Source organism: Podarcis liolepis, assembly GCF_965112155.1.
Source record: "Podarcis liolepis genome assembly, chromosome: 11".
NCBI classification, from domain to species: domain Eukaryota; kingdom Metazoa; phylum Chordata; class Lepidosauria; order Squamata; family Lacertidae; genus Podarcis; species Podarcis liolepis.
The window spans coordinates 43,054,892-43,079,190 of record NC_139565.1 but is presented as its reverse complement, the minus strand read 5'-3'; the positions used below and the strand labels follow the sequence as shown (position 1 = coordinate 43,079,190).

The 24,299-nt window shown below is 43.6% G+C and overlaps 1 protein-coding gene across 2 annotated transcripts in view; it reads right to left on the bottom strand.

Annotated features, from left to right (window-relative positions):
* The window catches only part of PLPP1 (phospholipid phosphatase 1), a 93,480-nt gene that overhangs the window by 7,707 nt on the left and 61,474 nt on the right, over positions 1 to 24,299 (bottom strand). For both annotated transcript variants that reach the window (XM_083466249.1, XM_083466250.1), the window contains exon 4: positions 16,789 to 16,846. In XM_083466249.1, the coding sequence (XP_083322375.1) occupies positions 16,789 to 16,846 (58 nt within the window). The remainder of the gene's footprint in view (positions 1 to 16,788; positions 16,847 to 24,299) is intronic.

Sequence of the window (24,299 nt, the reverse complement as noted above, 5' to 3'; positions counted from 1 at the left end):
GGTTAACTGCTTCCTTCTCTGAATTTAGATAAAGAGCTTGAGCTTGGCTGGCCCCTACCTTATCATCACAAAGAGCAACAGCAGCCGCTCCCTCCCTGCATTCTATGAAACAAACACCCACTTATGCATGGAGGCTGACATGCACGCAACCAATTCATTAATTGGCAGCCCTTTTCTCCTATTATTGTTTACACAAGTGATCTGGCAGCTTCAAGTCATAAAGACAGCTAACTAGTTCTAGTTATGTGCCCATTTTGACACAACAACAAACAGTCCTGTAGCCTCCATTAAGTCACCCGTTTTGCCTCTCCCTGCCCCCTGCCAAGCTATTCTTTAAACCAACAGACTGAAGTTTCAGGATGGACACCACTTCAAGCAGTAAGTGCCCCAACATGAATAGAGCAACCTATTCCCTAGGTTTGGAGATGAGAAAACCCAGTCCCACAATCCCAGAACAAACTGGTAGGGCATGTGTAAATACACTTGCTTTCCAGCAAAATAATAGCTACACTGCTTTGTTGTACTAAAAAAAGTATTTGTGTACTTCAACAGTAATGCTTTAAAACCCATGGGGCTTCCTTCAGAGTAGGCCTGCTAAAAGATTGGGCCTTCTACAGTGGTGCCCCGCAAGACGAATGCCTCGCAAGATGGAAAACCCGCTAGACGAAATGGTTTTCCGTTTTGGAGGTGCTTCGCAAAACGAATTTCCTATGGGCTTGCTTCGCAAGACGACAATGTCTTGCGAGTTCCTGCGGGTTTTTTTTCCTTTCCCCCCCTTTTTCCCAAGCCGCTAAGCCGCTTATCAGCTGATCCTAAGCCGCTAAGCCGCTTAACAGCTGATCCGCCAAGCCGCTTATCAGCTGATCCGCTAAGCCGCTAAACCGCTTATCAGCTGATCCGCTAAGCCCGCTAAGCCGCTAATAGCACTAATCCGCTAATGAGCTTGCTTCGCAAGACGAAAAAACCGCAAGACGAAGAGACTCGCGGAACGGATTCTTTTCGTCTTGCGAGGCACCACTGTAATCTGAGGTTGCCAGGGTGACAACTGAGCACAAAAATAAGGAACCCGCTGTATAACAACAGACACAAATAGAAAAAACAGGTCCAGGCCAGCATACAAAGACAATACATGGCAAGCAAAGTACAACGGATTGTATTAGTCACAATGTACCCGCTATTACAAGGCATGTAGTACATACAAGCGGTACTCCAGAATCATCAAAATAAGTACAATACTATAATTAATGATATAGTGTCATATATCTTTGATGCAAGAAAATTCTTGGGAGCAGCGGAGCAGCTGTAGCAAACAGGACTGGAGCCTGGCGATCCCAGTTTCAAAGAGAAACTCCAGCCTGTGAAGTTAACAAGGTCCCACATTGGGTCTCACAAGTTGAGGCACTTGCCTTATGAACCGTAATAATAATGTGATGCGTTTCTAGCCTGCTAGCAGAAAAGTGATGACACAAATCACTACAAGTGGAAAGTGCTTACAGCAGTGCCTGCCGTAGAGATGCAAATGCCAAGGCCCCTGTAACATGCAGCCTGGCCCTGAGCAAAGGGAGGAACATTCATAAATTAGCAGCATGGCAGTTGAATTTCTCCACTATCATTTTTGTCCTTCTCTGAAGGCTGCCGTTTCCTTAGGTGTCAGATGCTTTTTACCTTTGGTGGTCTCCGCTTAAAAGTGCCTTTAATTTGTTAAATTAGAATACCCCCACAGCTCCCTTCGAGATGTGTTTATAGAATGTGGTTAAGCTTTCACTCATAATGAAAACACAGCCTCTTCACCACATACATCCTGAGCGCAGTGTTCCTCCCACTCTCTGGTGAAATGCTCCACTTCTCCCACATGCACCACCTTTTAGAAGAAGCCACAGACCCAAGTGGAAGCAGAGAACGAACTGCTTTTGGAAAGGCATTTACAAATGTTGCAGCAAGCAGAGCTTGCAGTCAAATGGATTTTGGGAGTCACTGTTAATACTCTAGAAGATCTGATCACAAGAGGAACAGTAGTAAGCAAGTAATTCTTTCCAGCCATGACGAGGGGAGTGTTATTTCCCCCTCCTCAAATGTTCTTTTGTCACAGTCTACATCATGCAACCCGACGGAGGGCGATCAGTAATTTCATGTGGGTGACAAGGAGGGAAGAAATGGGGAAAGCTAGAGGGAGGAAGTGTTCAATAGCAAAGGAGGTGCCCTGCACCATTTTGGCTCTACCTATGTCCACTGCCCTCAACAGACCTAACCCAACCCAAACCTGCCTTACAGCAAATTCTGGTGACTTGGCCTCTAGAGATTCCTTTGCTCTACATGTGTCTAATTCACAAAGGAAGCACCTTCTCTCCAGTGCTAGGGACCCTATTTTTCTAGCATCTCATCCAGTCTGTACAGGAATAAAGTAAGCTAATCTATGGAATCTACAGGATGAAGGGTGGTATACAAATATTTTGAAAAAACACTGATGAGATATGTTCTCATGAGCCTCTTACATGAAGGTAGGAAAGAGGGCAGTTTATCATCTGCTTATAAAACTGGATCTCAGTGCGAACTTAACATTGTTAAGTTTAGGTTTTTCAGAACTCTTTTCTGAAGGGGATTGAGTAAAAGGCAGAACTTTGGGGAGAAAATGAATGTGTGTAGGGGACTGGGCCCAGATTAAGGGGCGTACAAGATAATGTTTTAGCTTTCAAGCTTTCCTTAAGAATTAATCCATTGTGGTTTTAGGCCCTTCTCTATAGCACCATAGGGGTTACAAACAAACCAAAAGCAGAACTACTGGAGACAGTGCGTCAGACCATGCCTGCTGTTTACAGCCAAGACTCTGGAGAACCATTAATCCTTTATATATATTTTTAACTTGAAGAGGTCATATATTTTAGGGAAGCTTTTTAGGGAAACTTTTAATATCTGAAGGACTATTGTATTTTAATATTTTGTTGGAAGCCACCCAGAGCAGCTGCGGAAACCCAGGCAGATGGGTGGGGTATAAATAATAAATTAATTATTACAGTGGTACCTCAGGTTAAGCACATAATTCGTTCCAGAGGTCTGTTCTTAACCTGAAGCACCCCTTTAGCTAATGGGGCCTCCCACTGCCGCCACACCGCCGGAACACGATTTCTGTTCTCATCCTGAAGCAAAGCTCTTAACCCGAGGCACTATTTCTGGGTTAGCGGAGTCTGTAACCTGAAGCGTATGTAACCCGAGGTACCACCGTATTATTATTATTATTTCATAAGCATGTATTTTGCAATGACAACCATGGTAGGTAAGTTTGCTTAAGTATAATTAGTGTTGAAATTGAATAGGCGTTGTGTGTACACAGTCACTGTCAGCCTGTATACCCAACTGCAGCTGCTGTAGCACTGCACATAGGCTGTAGTGTGCTAAAGAACTCATGGGGCACTCCAGGCAGCATGACAAAGATAATGCAAAGCCACTTCATGAATTAGGTCCAGAAACACACTTAGTGCAGAACTGAATCTAAGAGCTTCATGCCATTGCTTTGAAGAGTAAGATGAGTATTCATTGTCAGTTACATACACTTCACCTCATTTTAGGACAAGGGTAGAAACCTATGGCCCACCAAAGGCTGTTGGACTACAATTCCCATCAGCCCCAGCCAGCATAAACAATGGTCAAGGATGATGGGACCTATAGGGCAGGTGAGTGAGTCTTTCACACACTGTTCTCTCACTCTAATATTTGTATCATGTAATCCTACATTTACATGACATATTTATTTAGTTTATTTTACAATTTATATGCTTACATTTAACAGTAACTCTTGGGGCAGCTAATAAAATATTAACATAATTGCTAAATGCTTTTATTAGGAAGCTGTGCAGATAGAGCAATTCAAATTATAATGTGGGCAATTGAGTAAAATAAAAGCATGCCACTGCTATTTGACTGGCCAAAGAAGAATGAACCAAAAATGTTAGAAACTGCTTCCTTTCCCAAAAGACAAAAACTGCTGCTAGCAGGGTTGCAAAGGTATTTATAAGCGTGTTTTTTAAGAGTTGAAAATATTTAGGCAAAGATCCACCCATCCAAGAGAGCATACGCAACTGCTGCCCACTCTTCTCTATTTAAAATCAAAGATAGCTGCAGTGACAGGTTATAATGGATTGTATTCAACTGACTTTTACTTGGAGTAGACAGATTTAGGAAAGGTGAGATATAAATGTAGTGAATAAATAACCACTGCTCCACCCACTTTTGCCTCTGGCCCCCAGAAAGCTTCCCATGAGGGAATACAGCTCTGTGTTTGAAAAAGGTTCCCAACTTGCCTGAAAAGGAAAACATTCGGATTCATTCCCTCAGCTCTGAGTAGAAATAAATGCATGTGGGGTGCTGTTCCCTTAAACCGCAAAAATGACTGCAAGCAGTATTAAAAGTGGCCTTATGTTTCTTATTTGTAATTATTAACAGCAAGAAAACTGTAGTTTTAAGAGCATTTTCTGCAAAGATGAAGAGGCTGTGTCTATCAGACCACATAGTTCTTTGGGAGAGAGCTGGATATAGCACACCAAAATTGCTTTCAGTTACAATAATGCAACAGGTCAGCTCTCCACCTCTAGCACCAAGACTTCTAATTCCAGAAGAAAATAGGTTCATCCTATATTGACACAGGAAATCCAAAACTACAATAGTTATCCAGCCTCTGCTTGAAGACCTTGAGTGAGGGGCAGCCCACCAGCCCTCTAGGCAACTGGTTCCACTACTGAACGGCTCCTGTAGCTTAAGCCCAGGCATGGCCAAACTTGGCCTTCCAGCTGTTTTAGGACTACAACTCCCATCATCCCTAGCTAACAGAACCAGTGGTCAGGGCTGATGGGAATTGTAGTCCCAAAACAGCTGGAGGTCCAAGTTTGGCCATGCCTATTAGATCAAGTTCTGCCATCTGGGGCACCTATTTTATGTGATAACCCTTTGGGTCTTCCACAGCCCCATCCCATAGCCTTCTCAAGACAAAACATGCCCAGTTCCTTAAACATTTCCTTATAGGACTTACTTTCCACACCCCTGAATATCTTTGTTGCCATTTCCTGAACCTATTCCTAATTGAAATACCCCATTTTTAAAGTGCAGGGCCCAGAACTGGATACAGTACTCCAGAGGACGTCTGACTGATGCAGAATAAAGTAGAACTTCTACTTCCTGTGACTTGGAAACTATGGCCTTCAGGTTGAAACAAGGCAGACTCCTAAGGCACCATGGGACAGGATCATAAGCTATTTTCTGCTAGGGAAAGTACAAACGAGGAAAATGAAAAAGCTTTCCGTGCGCTGTCCATCAGTCACACATGAAAACAGATTATTATTACTATTATTAAGTTGTATACTACCCTTTATCTGAAGATCACAGGGCAGATCACAACATAAAAATACAAGATAAGAACATAAAATATAATAATAAAACACAAACCAATAACCCCCTTCCCACAAACACGTTTAAAAGGCCATAGAACATGGGTAGGCAAACTATGGCCCAGGGGCCGGATCCGGCCCAATCGCTTTCTGAATCTGGCCTGCGGACAGTATGGGAATCAGTGTGTTTTTACATGAGTAGAATATGTGCTTTTATTTAAAATGCATCTCTCGGTTATTTGTGGGGCATAGGAATTCGTTCATTCCCCCCCCCCAACAAAAAAAAAATAGTCCAACCCCCACAAGGTCTGAGGGACAGTGGACCAGCCCCCTGCTGAAAAAGTTTGCTGACCCCTGCCATAGAATATTCAATCCGCCAAAGGCCTGGCTATAGAAAAATGTTTTCGCCTGGTGCCTCACACAAAGGATAGCAAAAATGTTACATGTGCAGTTACATGCACAATTTGTACATGGTTTTCATACACAAGTCATCATGCAGAAAACGAAGACCTAGAATATTTATGTACTCTTTATAAATCAGTGCAAAAACTAGGTCTTGTGTTGCTCAGTGATTGGCTTTGAACCAGCAATTAGACAGAACGTAACCACTGTGATATATTTTATGCATGTGGAAGTAGTAAATGATCATTATTCAGAGTTGCCTCCTCAAGCACTTCAAATAAGACTAAAACATGTTTTATAGGCTCTAATAAGTAATGGTTATTACCATTAGACAAAGATTACAGTACGGAAATAGATATAGATCTCTGTTTCACTTAGGGCCAAAAGAGACATGACACGGCAGAGCCATGATTGCATCTCTCTCTTTTAAAGGAACACTTAAAAGCAGCTGCTTGGGGCTCAGTTTTACTCAGAGAAGTTGTGCTTGGGGAGGTGGTTTTCAGTTTTGTTTAAAATGCCCCACAAGCTACTGTTACATCTTACTTTTGAGAAGGATGGGGAAAATATATTCTTTCATTCAAGGAACCTAGACAGCCTAGAAAGATGTGGCCATCTATCTCTTTGGCAACTCCCATGCCTTCAGATTAATAGCAAACCTGTCAATCTTCGAGCATCTAAATTGAAGGGGCAGCTGAAGATTGATAGAATTACACCAGAGCTGGTTTTGGGGTTCGGAGGAATCCCCATTAGCAAATAAGATGGCTTCTTTCTGCACCAACTAGGGACACAATGGGTGCCTGGATTGCCAGCATCCTGTTAATATTTTGGCACATGTTACAAGCACAAGACCACAGATAAAGGTGTAAAATTCCAACTAATGCGTGGATTAAATTAAAGATTGCCACATCATATATAAAAAAATGTTATTTGCCTCTTGTGCAGATCAAATCCACTAACAGCTCATTTCAGCAAATGCTTCACCTCTGTTTCTCTTCAATATACTGGGAACAGTGAGGGGAAAGGCCACTTTCGATGCAGCTTGTGGCATTTTGTTGCATGTCCCACTTATATTGAGTTTGTGGGTAGCATGTGAAAAAAGGGAAGAAGCCACACAGTGTAACCTTATATACTTCCTTTTTAGCTCTCAGAAGAGAGGAGAGATTTCTCTACTCAGTCCTGCTTCTTCTTTCCAAGAACACTGATTTACATGCCATGGTGGGGGAGCAAACTGGGCTCCTTCACACAATTTATCTACATGGTTCAAAAATGCTAAGTTTTTTAATTTACTAATATTCCAGTAGGAATCATTACACAACAGGAGATGAGGCACTGGTGCCCCATAGAGCTTATTTCCCCCCTCCCATGTGCAGGAAAAACAAAATTATTAAAATTCACCATGTACGGTATGTAAATTTGCATAATTTGGGGTTGCCATATTTCAAAAAGTGAAAATCCGGACACAAAGCTTGTTGAGCTTTCGTTTTAAAAAAGAGACTGCCCACATGGGTTGCCATACATCTTGATTTTCCTGGGCATTTTGCCGATTTATGCCTGGACACTGCTTCCGACTGCAGTATTCTGGGAAATTCTGGATGTATGGCAACCCTAAACAACTCACAAGCTATTTCTGATACAGAAATCTGGTTGCTCTTTATTGTATGCTCCAAGTACACTCTTCCACTTCCTCTAAGGAACTCAGAAAGCCACAAATGGAAATCCCAGGATCCCATGAAATTACACCTGCATGAGTCTAGAGCAGCTATTTGGTGGAGGAGTAACAAAGAAAGAGCACAAAGACCCAGCATCCCATTTAACAGATACAGTGGTACCTCGGGTTACATACGCTTCAGGTTACATACGCTTCAGGTTACATATGCTTCAGGTTACAGACTCTGCTAACCCAGAAATATTACCTCGGGTTAAGAACTTTGCTTCAGGATGAGAACAGAAATCGTGCTCCGGCGGTGCGGCAGCAGCAGGAGGCCCCATTAGCTAAAGTGGTGCTTCGGGTTAAGAACAGTTTCAGGTTAAGAACGGCCTCCAGAACGAATTAAGTACTTAACCTGAGGTACCACTGTACTGGGAAATTAAACTTCATTGACTGGAGGCACAATGTAGGCCTGTCCTTCCAATAAACCAACTGCTTCGAGGTTGTTGTTTTTTTACAATCAAGTAGTATGTAAATTTTATGAAATAAATGAAGTAATACAGTGGAAAGGGAGTCTCCATCAGGGCATATAATCCCAAAGACTTTGGCTGGTTTTATGCTCCCCAAAGATTTCGGCTCATGTCTTGGCGCCCCCGGGTTTCTCTGTCCTCCACCAGTCGCGGACTGTGGGCTGGGGGGGAGGGGTGGCATTATTAATCCGGGAAGATTGTCCTTTCAGGGCTCTACCATCGCCATCGATCCCCGGCATCGAATGTGTTGGCCTAGTGTGGGGCTCCGAGGAGAGCTTGGCTGTCTGGCTGGTGTACCGGCCACCTAGCGCACCAGCAGCCACCCTGTCGGGCCTATTGGAGGCGGTGGCCGGCTGGGCCTTGGAGTTCCCTAACCTATTGGTATTGGGGGACTTCAACATCCATGCTGATGCCACTCCCTCCTCACAGGCTCTGGACCTGGTGTCTTCCATGGCGACACTAGGGCTCTCCCAGTTTGTTTCGGGCCCCACACATCAAGCAGGCCACACGCTGGATTTGATCTTTGGCGTCGGTATAGATGTGATCATGTCTCCTTCGACGAAGGTGCCATGGTCTGATCACTACGCTCTGAAAGCCAGGATTGACTTTCCACCCCCACCCTGCTTAGGTGGCGAGCCAATTTGGGCTCGCCCGCAGAGGCTGATGGACCCTGAGAGATTCCGCCAAGCCTTGTGGGACCTTGCTCCCCCTGGCGACTCATTGACTGAGCTTGTTGAGGGCTGGAATGCCCAGCTCCTGGCAGCCATCGATGAGATCGCACCTAAGCGCCCTCTGCAACCCCGCAGAAACCGGGCTCCCTGGTTTACCGAGGAGCTCCGGCAAATGAAGCGGGACCTCAGACGGCTAGAGCGAGTATGGCGGGGTGCCCGTGACGGAGCCTCAAGAACATCTTATAGGGCTTTTATGAAAACCTACGAGATGGCTGTGAAGGCTGCTAAGAAGTCATACTTCTCGGCCTCCATTGCATCCGCTAGCTCTCGCCCAGCGCAATTATTTAGTATAATCAGGTCTTTAACGTCCCTTGAGGGACAGCCAAATTTAAATAACAAATTGACACACGTCTGTGAGGCATTTGCGAGCTTTTTTGCGGAGAAGGTCTTGTCGCTCCGCCATGACCTCCCTGCCAATTTGGATACAATAAAGGAACTGGAGGCCCCTCGACTGTCCTCGGGTCCAGTATTGGACCACTTCGACCAGATATCCCCAGCCGATGTGGACAGACTCCTCCGAGCTGGAAAGCCCACCACCTGTCCTCTTGACCCGTGCCCGTCTTGGCTGATTAGAGCGTGTCCAGACGAGGTGCGGACCCTCCTGGGGGATATCATCAATTTGTCCCTTGGCACGGGGACATTCCCAGGGGAACTGAAGGAGGCAGTGGTGCGCCCGCTCTTAAAGAAAACATCATTAGATCCTTTAGATCTATCCAATTACCGCCCGGTTTCGAATCTTCCGTTCCTGGGTAAGGTGATTGAGAGAGCGGTTGCTGAACAGCTTGGTGGGTTTCTGGATGAAACATCGGCTCTGGATCCATTCCAGTCCGGCTTCCGCGCTGGTCATGGGACCGAGACGGCTCTGGTCGCCCTAACAGATGACCTTCGTAGACAGCTGGATCGAGGCGGGTCGGGGCTGCTGATTCTTCTAGATCTATCAGCAGCTTTCGACATGGTCGATCACGAACTTCTGGACCACCGCCTTGCCGACGTGGGGATCCAGGGCACAGTCCTTCAATGGCTGCGCTCGTTTCTCTCTGGTCGGGGACAGAGGGTGGCGCTTGGGGGGGAATTGTCATCGCGCCACTCCTTGGTGTGTGGAGTACCTCAGGGTGCGATACTCTCCCCGATGCTTTTCAACATCTTTATGCGCCCCCTCGCCCAGCTTGTCCGGAGTTTTGGGCTGGGTTGTCATCAGTATGCCGATGACACCCAACTCTATCTGTTGATGGATGGCCATCCTGACTCGGCCCCAGACACACTGACCAGATGTTTGGAAGCTGTGGCTGGATGGTTACGTGGGAGCCGGTTGAAGCTAAATCCTTCGAAGACAGAGGTCCTGTGGCTGGGACGGGGCGATATGGGATTGGGGGGGCAAAACCCATCTCTTGCGGGGGCGCAATTAGTGCCAGCACCGTCCGTTAAGAGTTTGGGTGTAATCTTCGACACCTCCCTTTCCATGGAGGCGCAGATTGCAGCTATAGCAAAGGCGGCATTTTTCCATCTTCGCCAAGCTAAGCAGTTGGCTCCTTACCTCTCTCGCCCTGACCTAGCCACTGTGATCCATGCGACGGTCACCTCCAGACTGGATTATTGTAACTCGCTCTACGTGGGGCTGCCCTTGAGACTGACCCAGAAACTCCAGCGGGTGCAGAATGCTGCAGCGAGACTCCTTACGAGGTCTTCGCTGCGAGATCACATTCACCCGGTGCTATACCAGCTGCACTGGCTCCCGGTGGAGTACAGGATCAGGTTTAAGGTGCTGGTTTTAACCTTTAAAGCCCTATATGGCCTAGGACCCTCGTACCTACGGGACCGCCTCTCCTGGTATGCCCCACAGAGAAACCTACGGTCTTCAAATAAAAACATCTTGAAGGTCCAAGGCCACAGAGAAGTTAGGCTGGCCTCAACTAGAGCCAGGGCTTTTTCGGCTGTGGCTCCGATCTGGTGGAACACTCTGTCACAAGAGACCAGGGCCCTGCGGGACTTGACATCCTTCCGCAGGGCCTGCAAGACAGAGCTGTTCCCCAGGCCTTTGGCCAGGGCACAGCCTGACTCCCTCCCCCGGCAATCTTCGCAGAGCTCTGGCCCAATGGTTGCTAGTGGCTTGAATTAATTAATTTTTATAATGAATGACTTTAGAATGTTGTTTATGTTGTACTTTTGTACTGTTTTATTGTTGTTAGCCGCCCTGAGCCCGGCTTCGGCTGGGGAGGGCGGGATATAAATAAAATTTATTATTATTATTATTGTGTACGTGGTTGACAGGAGAGGACCTCAGTTTAGAGAAAACATGCATCGTTGAAGCATTAGTACTGCTCACTAGGCCCAAATGATGGATCAACCCCCACCCACAAATGTTTTGCTGGGTCAGACTGAAGACCTACCTGGTTCAACATTCTATTGCCAGCATCAGCCAGCCAGATGCTTCTGTGTACTCAGCAAGTAGGACATAAAAGTGACAACCTTTTCCTAACATGTATCCTCCATGCTAACTCCCAAATTAACCTCAAGGATCTGTTTACAGAGTCCCATTAGCAACAGAGAACAGATGTATCTGTCTGAAAAAAGATCGAACCTGGCTTGCAGCTTACTTATGGAGAGCAAGAATTGCTGCCAGTCAGGCAAAGGAGGGAGGTTTGGGTGGATAAGTATGGATAATGGGTTCTTTTTTCCCTTCTCCCCAGTTCCCCCACCCAGGCCCTGACATACTGCAAATTACTTCATCAGTATGTATGTTAAGACTTGCTACAAAATATGGCATAGCAACCTTTGGACTAAAAGGTGCATGTATGGCCCAAATCTTCAAGACCCTGGCAAGACATGAGACAGCAACACATTTGCTCTGTCTTACTGGCTTCCTTGGGCAGCTGGGAGATTTGCATCCCCTCCCCTTTCTCTTATTGCTTTATTTGTAAGTTAAGGGTTCATGGCAGCTCAGAGCAATGTTGTTTTGCTTATCTTAAGACATATATATAAACAATCTCAATGATAAAACAGGGTTATCTACCAACCTTCCTGATAACATGCTGCCATATAGTATCCATTGGGTGTGTAATAGGAGTATTTATTTAAATTGCTAGGCAACAAGTTTAAAGGAGACTTAAACATAGTTTAAGTCTGTAAGCAATTCTGTAGCAAAGGGATCATGTCAACACAATGCAAATGGCACAGATTACGGTTAAGCTCCATGTAAATATCTGCTCCAAAAACCAGCAAACAGCTTATGTGCAGACAACTGCCTGTGAACGTATTTGGTCCAACATGAGTCTCGTATTCCAGGTACAGTTTATTTGCTGACTGCTACCTTCTTCATGAACTATACAAGACCATGTAGCCCTATCTCCTGGGATACCCCTACAAGGACAGCAAGTCATGAATCACCTCTATATAGGATTTTTATTTTTCCGCACTATGGCTGGGTTGGGGGAGGGATAGGCCATTTTCAATAAACGCAAATGCTAAAAGACATGACAACAGCTGCATTTTCATAGGCAAAGGACAAGTCCAATTTCCACGTCAAGTAAATCTTTCCACTCCTGAGTCAGTAAGATTCAGGGCAGCTGCCCAGCTAACCAGAAGTTAGATTCCAAACAAGAACGGGGAAGGGATCAAAATCCACATCATAAAACCAACTTTATTTACCTTAAAATCTTGCTAATGTTTCCCCTTTAAAAGCGTTTCTTCAGAAATTATATTTTTTTTAAATCTTTTTTTTTTAGGTCAATTTTGCATTTTATTCTTCACTTGTTGCCCCCATTATGCCAGTCAAAGAATAGACTACATTCTCTCAACTGTCCACAAGGGAATAAACATGAATCATTCCCTTCATTCAGTTCTCTCTAAATAGATGCAACCCCTTGCCGTCAGCCAGTTATGCCCTGTAAGGAGCAAAGGTGAGGGAAATGGACTATCATTAGCTCACTCCGTTAAAGCAACTTTCACTCATTAGTTGTCAGCCTTCAGTATTCTCAAGGCATGCTAGCATGCAATTTTATAAATTCTTTCCAGATAACTGATAACAGAATATCTGCCAACATTCAATAGCCAAAATAAAAACCAGCCCATAAGCGTCTTTGCTAGTTCCCTCACTTTGCCGCTTAGCTCCTCACCAGTCTACCAAACAGATTGACCTGGCTGAGAGCTGTGCGAGACCTTACCCTTTCAAAATGACTCAAGTCCAAACCCTATGGGAGGGAGTTGAAAAGGAGAGGGTTGGTCTGAGTTCCCTCCTCCCCCCCCCCCCGCGGCCCACTTCCCAAGGATTACTTTGCACACGACTACGTTGCTACAAAAATGTCACTTTCATGTAGAAAGCAAGCAAATTTTGTTAGAATCATAGAGTTGGAAGGGACCCCAAGAGCCATCTAGTCCAACCCCCTGCAAAGCAGGAATGTTAGTAGTGAGTGACATGTGTGTATGTGAAAACTAACAGATGGGTCCACTCACTGCTGAAACCACATTACTGGAGCTACAGATATTGCTAGCCATGGATATTTGCACACACAATATATTATTAAGGTTACAAGTCTCAACTGAATTAACTGATTAATTAAGGGAGGAAGGACTCAACTCTTATCTTTTTCCTATTGTGAACATCCAAAGCATTTTAGAAAACATACGAATTAACAGAAACACACAAGTACATCAGCTAAGCAAGCTGTGGCATTGCTTGGTCACACATAAATAACTCGGGATATATCAGCCAACAGTGGAAGGGACTCAAGAGCAGAGGATTAAACAGCTCAGCCTCTCCAGACAGAGATTACTCCTAGTTGTGAACACATTTATCCTAGCATGTCACCTCCCTTGAAAAGGGGACACTACAGAAAATGAAACTTCTTCAGCTCAACTGACACAGCTCCAGATATTTCTAATGAATAGAAGTAAGCAAGCAAACATGCAAGGGAGATGTGTGGGTGTGTCCCCACTGTTGCTGTCGAAACCTATCACCCTAATGACCACCTCCAGATGTAAAAAAAAAGAAGGTCTTAAATGCTTTTCTAAGACCACAATTCAAATCTAAATTGCCTGTTACAGCAGCATCAGTGTTACTGGAAAGGGAGGGGCAAAAGGAATTAACACTCTGACACAGACTGTGGCCGTTGCAATCCTGGGCTTGTGGCTCAGCAAGCTGATTTAAGTAACTGACAAACTGTGGGATCTACCTGAAGGCCAGAGCAGACACTCCTGCAGAAAAGAAGCTGCAATTTACTGCATTCTGGAAGAAGTTAAGGGATATAGTTTGAAGTGAATGGCAATGAGCTGAGGAGAGTCTAGGGAAATTCTATTGGTTCCTCCAGTCATCCTGGCAGAGCTGTAATCTAGTTGCCAATGTGGTGGCTGTACTATCATAGCCTTTTTGGTTGGGTTTTGTTTTCTCGTGTGTGTGTGTGTGTGTGTGTGTGTGTGTGTGTGTGTGCGCGCGCAGTCAGTCACACTAACATAAGTCAGATTCCTCCAGCCCTCAGGAGGCTGAAATTTCAGGCGTCTGGTTATGATTAACCCAGGCTGTGAGTAATGCCACATGTTAGGAACTGGGGAGTCACGAGCAGCACACAACTGCAGCTGGAGTCAAGCATGTAAATGGCAAGTTGAAGCTGGTCAGAAAGTACGTTTTTTTTGGGGGGGGGCGTTATCAGATGCATAAGACTTGACATGGGGCCACTGGCAGAACTCTGTGTTGCCGCATGGAAAAGTTAGGAGCCGTGAAATGTCTACGTAGAGGGAAAGAGGATCACATCTGTATCTTGTAAGCAGCAAATTGCAATAATAGGCAGAACCAGCCTTGGGGTAAGCCCTTTCTTATTGCACAAGACATAGCCACTAACTCATTAAGGATTGAGAGCATTCCAAACAGGGAGAAGTTCCATATAAATTCTCAAGGCTCTCTTTAGCTCATCCTGGTTAATACTCGTGGGGTAGGAGAGACCCATTTACTACACCATCACTAGAATACATGATAAAGATGTCAGGGATTAGATTGATCTGCTTGTAAAGGTAGCATTTCCCCGCCAATGTGCCAAAGTCAACCTAAAATAGACGTCTGTTATGCTGAACAACTAAACCAGTCTTCAGAATTGTCCAGCACATACCACACACAACTTAGTACATCTCAATTCAACCTATTTTTCTCTAGAATGTTTTATGTGGCTAGCTGTGATCTGGGCATGCATGGAGGCATTCGCAAGACTAGCTCAGCACACCAAAGTCTCCTAAAAGTGTGAAGTCTGTTCACTTTGCCATGCAAAATTGATAATGAGAGTCACTCATCCCTCTGATTTTGGGCTGACTCCTCAACTTTCTAAGACTAAATAATAATTAATACACCCTTGGACAGATATAAGCATTTGAAGCACCAATGTTCTTTGCATTGAAACGACAGTGTTGGAGCACATGCGTTGCACGCATAAGGCTCTGGTTTCAGTACCAAACATCTCCAGCTGATGGATTTTTCAGTAGCAGTGCCAGAAAATTTCCCTGCAGCTGCCAGGCAGAGCAGCTGGACACAGGACAGTTCTATAGCACAGCTCAAATCGGGCAGAGCTAGCAGAGACTTTTAAGACACCACTGTCAGTAGTACTGCCACTGTCCATGACTGGATAATTTTATTCCATATACTGTAAAGAAGGTTGACTTGGAAGCCTACAATTTATAGGCTCCAAGAACAACAACAAAAATAAGAGGTCTGATTTCAGGAAAGAATCAGTCAATGCTTAACTATGGCTCCCAACCAAAAAAAAGGAGGTATTTTTATTAATGTCACCACAGGCTAGATGATCAGGCTTGTCATTCTGTTGGGAGTTGAAGCAGCTTTGAAATGCTTCAGAGAAATAATAAAACAAACACTGCAAATTAAGTGCTCTTAAAAAAACACAAATATTTTCCTCCTGAGAACAATCCTACAGCAAGAAACCTCTCTACGTAAAATTTAAAAGCATTGTTTTTAACAGTTTTAGTTTTTCAGGTTCTGATACATTTACATGTCCACAGAACCATGCTGGGAATAACTTGCAATATTCATTCCTACACACCCCACTGAAAAAGTGTGGACATTTTTTGTATTCGTTTTGTTTGCTTAAATACACAGACATAAAGCTAAAATCTCCATTTTGACTAGATTGTCCCATCTGTTTTGGTAGTTACCTCTCTCCTGGCCAAAAACAAAGAGCAACAAACAGCTAGAATGTAGCTTATCAAGACTGGGTGGCAGTCACAAATTAGTACAGTATTTATGTTGCTGAAGCCTGTAAAACACTTGATGGGCGGATTCCCATCCCCTGCTTCCTTCCTTGCTTTGTTTGCTTAAAGTAGAGACTGGTTGCGCTAGATAGACCATCATCTGCATCACACTCCCTGCCTCATGCTAAGCCTACCCAAATGACCCAGAGCAAAGCATGAAGTTACAAAAAGAATGCTTAGGACTCTCAGTTAGAAAGAGTCCTTACTGCTTCTGACAAGCTTAGTTTGCCAGAGGTAGAAAGGGAAAAAGAGACTCTCCCCCTGCAAAGCGAGCCTGGCCATGCTGCTTACTGAAGTGCCTAAGCTTCAGATAAATGGCGGCTGCTGCATTATATGAGCTGCTCACTTTTCAGGATAGGCTCAGCCATATAGGCAGAGTAGACAGCTGCCTGGGGTGTCACACTTCAAAGGTGCCTTCCATATCAGAAGCTGTGCATTAGTCCCGGGTCTTGAATCACTGCTGGTGTGGCTGATAGCTGACACTAACTGAAAGCGTCCTGGTACCCTCTGTAATGTCACAGGTGGTCCTGGGATGCACTTTCCGAGACTTCCACCTAGGGTAGCAAAAAAAGAGCTTGAACTGGCCTTCACACAAAGACTCCCTGGACAATTTAGGGAAAAGCCTACCTCTAACATGCAGTGGCCAAATATTCCATCCGTCAAGTGAAAAGATCTCAGAGCAAAGATCCACCCCAGCCCAGCCTTTTTCATTTTAATGCTTCCTCTGCACAAACAGCCCAAATGAAATGCTGATTCAGCAAATGTTTCAGCTTCATGCTATGCAACATAAACAGATTTTTTAAGCAAAAAAAAAAAAAAAAAACAACCCATCATAACTGGCTGCTAAAAAGTATACTTACTGCTAGGAAGAGCAAGCAATACATGGAAAACGAAGAATGTCCAGAGTAAAACGACAGTCTGAAAAACAAGAGAATGCCCACATACTTATTACAATTTATACATACGTCATTAAGATTTTGACACTCTGCAATTGTATAACAAAGTTCACCTTTGATTTGCAAAATAAAGCTTCAGCAAAGCTCACACGGGAAGCTCCTTTATACTGAGTTAGGGCACTAGTACATCAAGCTCAGTATGTCTGCACCAGTGATTCCCAAACTCCCCCCCCCACTGCCCCCAACAGAGCACTTGAAAATTGTTGAGGGTAATGGATCATGGTTTAATGATTTCTCTGCCTGTTGCATCAACTGAGGAACCATTTTAAAAGGGGCTTCAATACAAGCCCTTTCCTGATCCTAGAGCAAGACATGGTCTCAATGCCCATTAGGATAAACTGGTGGGCAGTGGAAGTGTGCCACTCTCCAGCAAAGGAATAGTCGGAAACTCACTCTTACTTCTTCCCCCTAAAATGTATATACTGTTTGACTGTTAAAAACAAAACACCTCAAGTCAATTTCCAAAAAGAATGACACAATCAGGTTATCAGTAAAAACAACTATTTAAAGCAGTTATTTCTCAAACTTGGGTCCCCAGGTGTTGTTGGACTACAACTCCCATCATCCCTGACCACTAGTGCTGCTATCTAGGGATGACGGGAGTTGTAGTCCAACAACACCTGGGGACCCAAGTTTGAGAAACACTGATTAAAGCACTGAAAAAAATAATTAAAATTAATGGCAGATTAAAAACACATGGAAATATTTTGCACATCTGAGTAGGCTTTTAGAAAGGCTGGGTAGAGATGTTTTTAGCAGGCACAGAAAAGATTCAGTGAATGTGCTCACCTGGGAGCTCTAAAGTATGGCTCCTGTAACATGAAAATATCAACTTAAAGCTTCCAATTTTTCCTTTGAAGCCACGTTAGTACCTGCGCTACACATGATGCCACATATGACATCAGGTGTGGAGCAGGTGGGTGTGGTTTCCTAGAAGTAGTCTGATGGGAGAAACTGGGACCCCTGGCTGGCCAAACTGGACCTGTGGTCTGGAGGCTCCCCACCTCTGTGGTAAGGCTTGGTCTTACTATCCTTGCAATACTGGTGGAGGGGTGGGGTGGGATTGGCAGAGGGCAAACAGCTTGCCTAGGAAAATTCACGACAGAGCTAACCCTAAAATTGGGGACCATCTTGATTAGTTTTCTGTTCTTGGATACAAGTTTGCCACGACTGAGAAACGGCATTCTGCTTTATAAATATCCATGTGTTGACTACATTATAGGGGCTCCCATGTTTGTGCTTCAGTTTATTCATATCACAAACACACACACATCACGCTCGTCCCGGCACACAGACTACTATGACCAAAATGATATCCCTCAGTGCAGCTTCAGCAAAAGTTACCTACTACGGCATCCAGATCCCAGCTGGAAATAGTATCTGTCACTTATTAACCTGTCAGCTGCACACACATTTGTTTTCTCTCTTCCCTCCTCCTGCCCCACAGTTTTAATACATTAAACAGAGAGAGGCAGAGGGATGGAGAAAGAGACAATAGAAAGGCCTGCTAAACATTCCTTTGCAGGCAGCTAACCCCCTTCTTCCAAAAGCAGCTCTGACTCGGAACATTCCGTCGCCCCTGCCAGCCAAGAGCCTGAACATTCGTTCCAGACTCCACTCCAGTGCTGGTGAGCGTAAACTCCCTTGGTCTCCACCCTGCCACCTTTCCCACCCACCCGTCCCCAACCCCACCACTGGATAAATAAGCATTCCCCAAAGTGAAAGTACCCCACTGGTGGAAACATCAAGCCCTGACTTTATTGTCTCTCTCCCCTCTCCTTCATCACATTCTTAAAAGACTTAAATCATCCCAGTAGCAGCCATACATCAGGCCTCCAGAGCTGTCAGGATGTATATTATTGTTTCATGACAAGTGGCTTCACATATTTTTCTCTTGGAAGGGTTTATTTCAACAAGTCAGATAATACAAACCAAGAGTGCATATTTTATTTTGACTTCTCACTCTGGCTCATTAAGTCTAATGTTGACACTTCTTTTTAGAATAAGCTATTTAGGGCTGTGAAGGAGCCTCTAACACAAGGATGACTTGCACCAAAACCTATTTGTGGGGCCACTAAGCAGGAAATAAACTAGCATGGATTCTTCCCATGGATATATACATGTTGAAAAACATCTACTGGGATCCATCTGAAAAGCACCATCAAGACAGTGGGAAGTTAGGATTTTAATACCTTGACATAGTCTGCACACTGGATTTTGTAGTTCTGGGGTATGTATGTTTTTACTGTAAAACTCTGTATCCCCTGAAGAAGCTCTGCATAAATATCATGTGCTTTCTGTTTAAATAACCTGAGTTTGACAGCTTTACGTTCCACATAATCATAATGTGACCCAATTATGTTAAGCATTTCAGCCTGTTACTACAAACTCACATTTCACACAATTAGAAGAGAGCAAAGGTTGAATCCAGGGCAGGGAGAAAGAGCATGAAAGTGAGAGGACTGGAACAGATGGAGCAACATTAGAAACATTTTTGGTGGATCTTCCAAGCTGCTTCCAGAATAGTGAGATGGGGCAGGTGAGCAAGTGACCACCTGTCATATTATGCTGCAATAAATCTACGTTTGCCACAAATGAACATTCCATGTTGTCACAGTAGCCAAACAGATGTATATGAGAAGTCCACAGGTAGGGCATGTGAAAAACAGTTTTTAATAGAATCATAGAATTGGAAGGGACCCTAGTCCAACTTCCTGCAGCAGTATGCAGCTGTCCCCTATGGGGATCGAACCTGCAACCTTGGGAGTTATCAGCACCACACTCTAACCAACTGAGCTATCCAGTAATCTCCAACTCATGATCCCCAGAAACTGGTATTCAGAAGAATGCTGCCTCTGATACTGATGATAAGCAGCTAATGATGGCCATCTCATCATGATCTTGTCTAATCCACTTTTAAAGCAATCTAAATTGGCAACCATTTCTACATCCTTATAATAGCAAAGTCCATTTACTGTGTGAATAAGTACTTCCTTTTATCCTGAATGTTCCAACTTCAATTGATAACCCTCACTGCTAGTACCAGTTCCTAGTCCACCTAATATTCCTGGATTTTATTCCACAGCCTGGAGTCCCTTATTACCGGTCCTGTGTGGTACCTTTAAGATTAACTCATTTGGGCTGCAATCCTGTATATACCAGGGGGGACTGAATCCCCATGGAATTCAGAGGGCCTTACCCTCTGAGTAATGTACAGTTATTGTGGCATGAATACACACTACAAATTATGAAAGCAAGGACTCCTTCTGAAGACAGACCCTTAGTGCTAAGTATTCACAGAATTGTAACGTTTAAGTGTCCACTATTTCTTTACAAAGGAGTAGGATAGGAAAAGAACCAGAATAGGTGAAAAGGAACCTTGGTTTTTCATCCCAGCAGAGAAGCAATTGTGGCGGCACAGGCCCTTTCTGAACCAAAATAAAACATATTTTTTTCAGTTTAGTAAGGTGTTAACTGTTTGTAAAATAGCTATGCTTAAATGTCTACTATAGCATCTTTGCAAAGGAGGGTGTTGGGGGGGGGGAACCAGAACTTGGTCACAACCCTGTGACCTCTTAGTGGCCCCACCAGATCTAGTGGGCATCAGTTGCTATAACATACAGGCCAAACTGTAATCCTTCCTGAAACTTAACCAACACAACTATTGTTTTGTTCACTGCTTACTGTGCCTCTTGGAATTATTGTTGTCCTTATATTGAGACAGACTATCTCTGCAACTTACTGAAAGTATAGTACCACAGAATACCAGGAATAATTTGTTCAACAGGAATGGAGTATGAATTCCTTTTTAAAAAGCCAAACATGAAATATGTGTGTTTCTTATTCTTCAGGTTTTCAGAGTCACAACATGATTTAAATAGTTATGCATTCTTAAAAAGAACAAACTGCACAGCATATTCTCTTCTTAAATCATTAGGACAGGCCATCTTATGCTCAAAGTACAAGTGCAGATTCCGGAGAAGAGCTATAGCAACCACTCTCAATTCATGTTCTGTGTATTGACTTACATTTGTAAATAACCAGAGTATCACAGTGAGTTCAAGATTTGCAATTGCTGTTTGTGTACAAAAAAAGAAAGTGTTTCTCTATAACTGTATTCTAAGATACATTAAGAGAAAACAAGCTAATCACCCACTATCTCCTGATGTAGTGACTTTTATCAGAGCAATACATGATACAAGAGAAAACACTGCCAATTCTTTTCTGGGGTGGAAAATAGACTTCCCATCCTCCTCTGTGTCTTAATGCAGAAATGACTTTTCCAAGGACACAGAGACTACAATGAAGCAAAGGTTAGAACACAATGGTCGTATCAAACATAAATGAGAAGTCAGTCTTTCTGGCTTATCATAGTTTACTGACATCAAGCAATGATTTTCCCTTGAGAAAAACAAGCAAACAATCAAAAACCCCAGGAAGCTACATCTGGACCAGGATCATGGTTTGTTTCTCCCTAGCAAGTCAAGATTGCTAGCCAACGTGGAGCAATAGTTTGTTGTTGTGTTGCTGATTGTAGCTTGTTAGGAAACAACAAAATACAATCCCTGGTTAGGAGGTAACATGAAGCCCATGCTAGTTTGTTTCTGCTCCTCACATTAAGGGAGGAGTTACGATAAGTGGGAACAATTGTACTTGCATGCTCCTTGTTCTCAGTAAATCATAACAAAGCAGAAAGTCTGGTTTAATGTCCTATGCAAACATGGCCAACGGAGTTTGTTTTCTTTCCATAAATAGCTTTCTAGCAGAGTTCCCCACCTCACCCTCAATGAGAAAAGGAAGAATATAGGTAACTGGATCCAGAAGACAGAATTCTTACAAAACTTACAGATTGCATTAACGGGACTGTTTATATGCAACATGGACAGTTTAAGCACAGTTTAGGTATTTGGTCACAGCATTTCAGAGCATTTTGCTTCAGCAGCATGGAGCTCCTACAAATGCCCATCTGTGGGATTCCCCTTAAGATTCCTGTGTCAACCACATCCAGAAGCTGTGTTCAGCTGGTTGCCAGGGGTCTGCTGGACTGCAAATGCTAATTTTCTCAATAATGTGCTAACTTGCTAAGCATAAAGCTATTTTCACATTTTCCCAGTAAAAGTAAGATTAATTGGTATTTTTAAGAACCCAAGGGGTTTATAATTCAGTGTACATCATGCACTCATTTTGGCACAACTGCCATTAGCTGCTAAAATAAAACGGAAGTACTGTGGCTTATCAACAATGGGACTACTAAATATGAGAAGTTTGTACTCTTTCCAAGGTTTACATTTGAACCACAGCTCATGTGGAATCTATTTTAAAATGACATTTCTGCTACAAAGAGCACCTCTGAGCATGTGCATGATAAATTAAAGAGTATAAGAAATGTACTACATGAATATTAGAGCAAGCCTGTAGTTCTAATCCCAGAACTATAACCACAATCCAAGCTAACGGAAGACACAAAGCATGGATTTCCTCCCAAAAGCATTATTTCAGAAAGCTGACTTAAGTGAGCATTTTTCTGTTTCTATTTTAAAGAGCCAGCATTAAACAACAGCTTGCTCTGAGTAATGACCATATCTGATGGATCAGCCCACAATCTATCTATCCCAGCACTCCTGTCTTCAGCAGACACTGGCAAATGGCCTATTATTTCTTAAAAGCCATCTACAATATATAGGGCATCACAACATTCCATATCATACTAATGACCATTGCAATGTCTTTTCAGTTTTAGGAAATGCAATCCAGCAACTGAAATTGGGCGGGGGGGGAGCATTTAGACCAGATGACCCTCAGGGTCCTTTCCAACTCTACAATTCTATGATTCTATTATTCAGAATATGACAATATTGCCACCCTCAATGGGAATGTTACTGGTGATCATTCAAAATTTCTTACTTGGGCCTCAAAGAAACAGGTATACAGTGGTGCCCCGCAAGACGAATGCCTCGCAAGACGAAAAACTCGCTAGACGAAAGGGTTTTTCGGTTTTGCGTTGCTTCGCTAGACGAATTTCCCTATGGGCTTGCTTCGCAAGACGAAAACGTCTTGCGCTTTTTTCTTAAAGCCGCTTGAAGAGGCGGACCGTGCTTCACAAGACGAAAAACATCGCAAGACGAAAAGACTCGCAGAATGAATTATTTTCGTCTTGCGAGGCACCACTGTACAGCACTGGCTGCTTCCAGTAACCAATATGAGTTCTCCTCTATTAAAAACATCAGTTTCAAAAACTTGCGTTCCATTCCTGTCATTTGTGATTCCAGAAGAGCTGGAAGAAAACCACCCTTCATGCTTCTGAAGGCACCATTTCCTATGCAGCAAGTCCTCTGAAGTTACAGGCAAACCCTTTATCAAATTGAAATATCTGCAAAATGTTATGAGCTACCCACCAATTCATCTTCCTAGTCAAAACTGATCCAAACACCTGGTTAAACAACTCTGCAGAGCTATCTCTGGAGAAACTTTTTGATGCATGCTGCAATTAAGAGTCTGTCAGGCTGGATCAGGATTGTAAACTCCATTTTTATGCTTGATTGCCAAGTACTGCCTCAATTGCACTAAATGCAAAGAAACCAATTAATCAAGCCTCCCACTACACAGATTGTTTTGCTTTTGAACATATATAACCTAAAAACTGAAGTGATGTTTTCTGTTCTCCAACTTAAAGACAGCAAATCTGAAAACATCTGAAGATCTTATTTCAGTGCCCTGTATAAAGAGAAACTCTATCCCTATCCTGGCTTGCGCCTGAAAATAGTTTCCAAAATACAGAGATGTATTACCTCAATAGCAAAACCTTTGCAGGGTTCATTTGATGAGAAAGACAGAGCTCCCTTCTATTGTAGGCCGTGAAATTGTATCCTGCACAAACGATACTAACTTCCACCCATGGTATATATGAATATGCATCGCTCACCATACACAAAATTCAACCATAAATCAGATCTGCAAGGTGCTGGTTGAAACCATTCCACAAGTTCAAGTGGAACTTTGGCATATTATAGGAGAGTGGGCGTCCAGCAATTCCTGCTGTTAGGAGCCAAGATTTCTGTTACAATTTCTGAGAAAATGTCAGCATGGATATCACTCTCATTCAAGACCACTACTAAAGTCACAAACAATGTGGAGAACTCAAAGTAAGAGTTTGCTTTAAATAAAGTAATCCAAGACAGCCAGTGCAGTGGAGTGGTTCAAGTGCTGGACTAAGAATTGGGGGACCAGGGTTCCAGTCCCCCCCCCCCCCAGTTATGAAGCTCCCTGGGTGACCTTGGGCCAGTCCTTGTTTCTTAACTTAACCTACCGCACAAGGTTTGCTTTTGAATTGATGGATTGACAGTACACGATATTCAAAACAATTAAAGTCTTTTTAAGTATTACATGGTTCTATTGAACAATATAAAAGGAAAGAA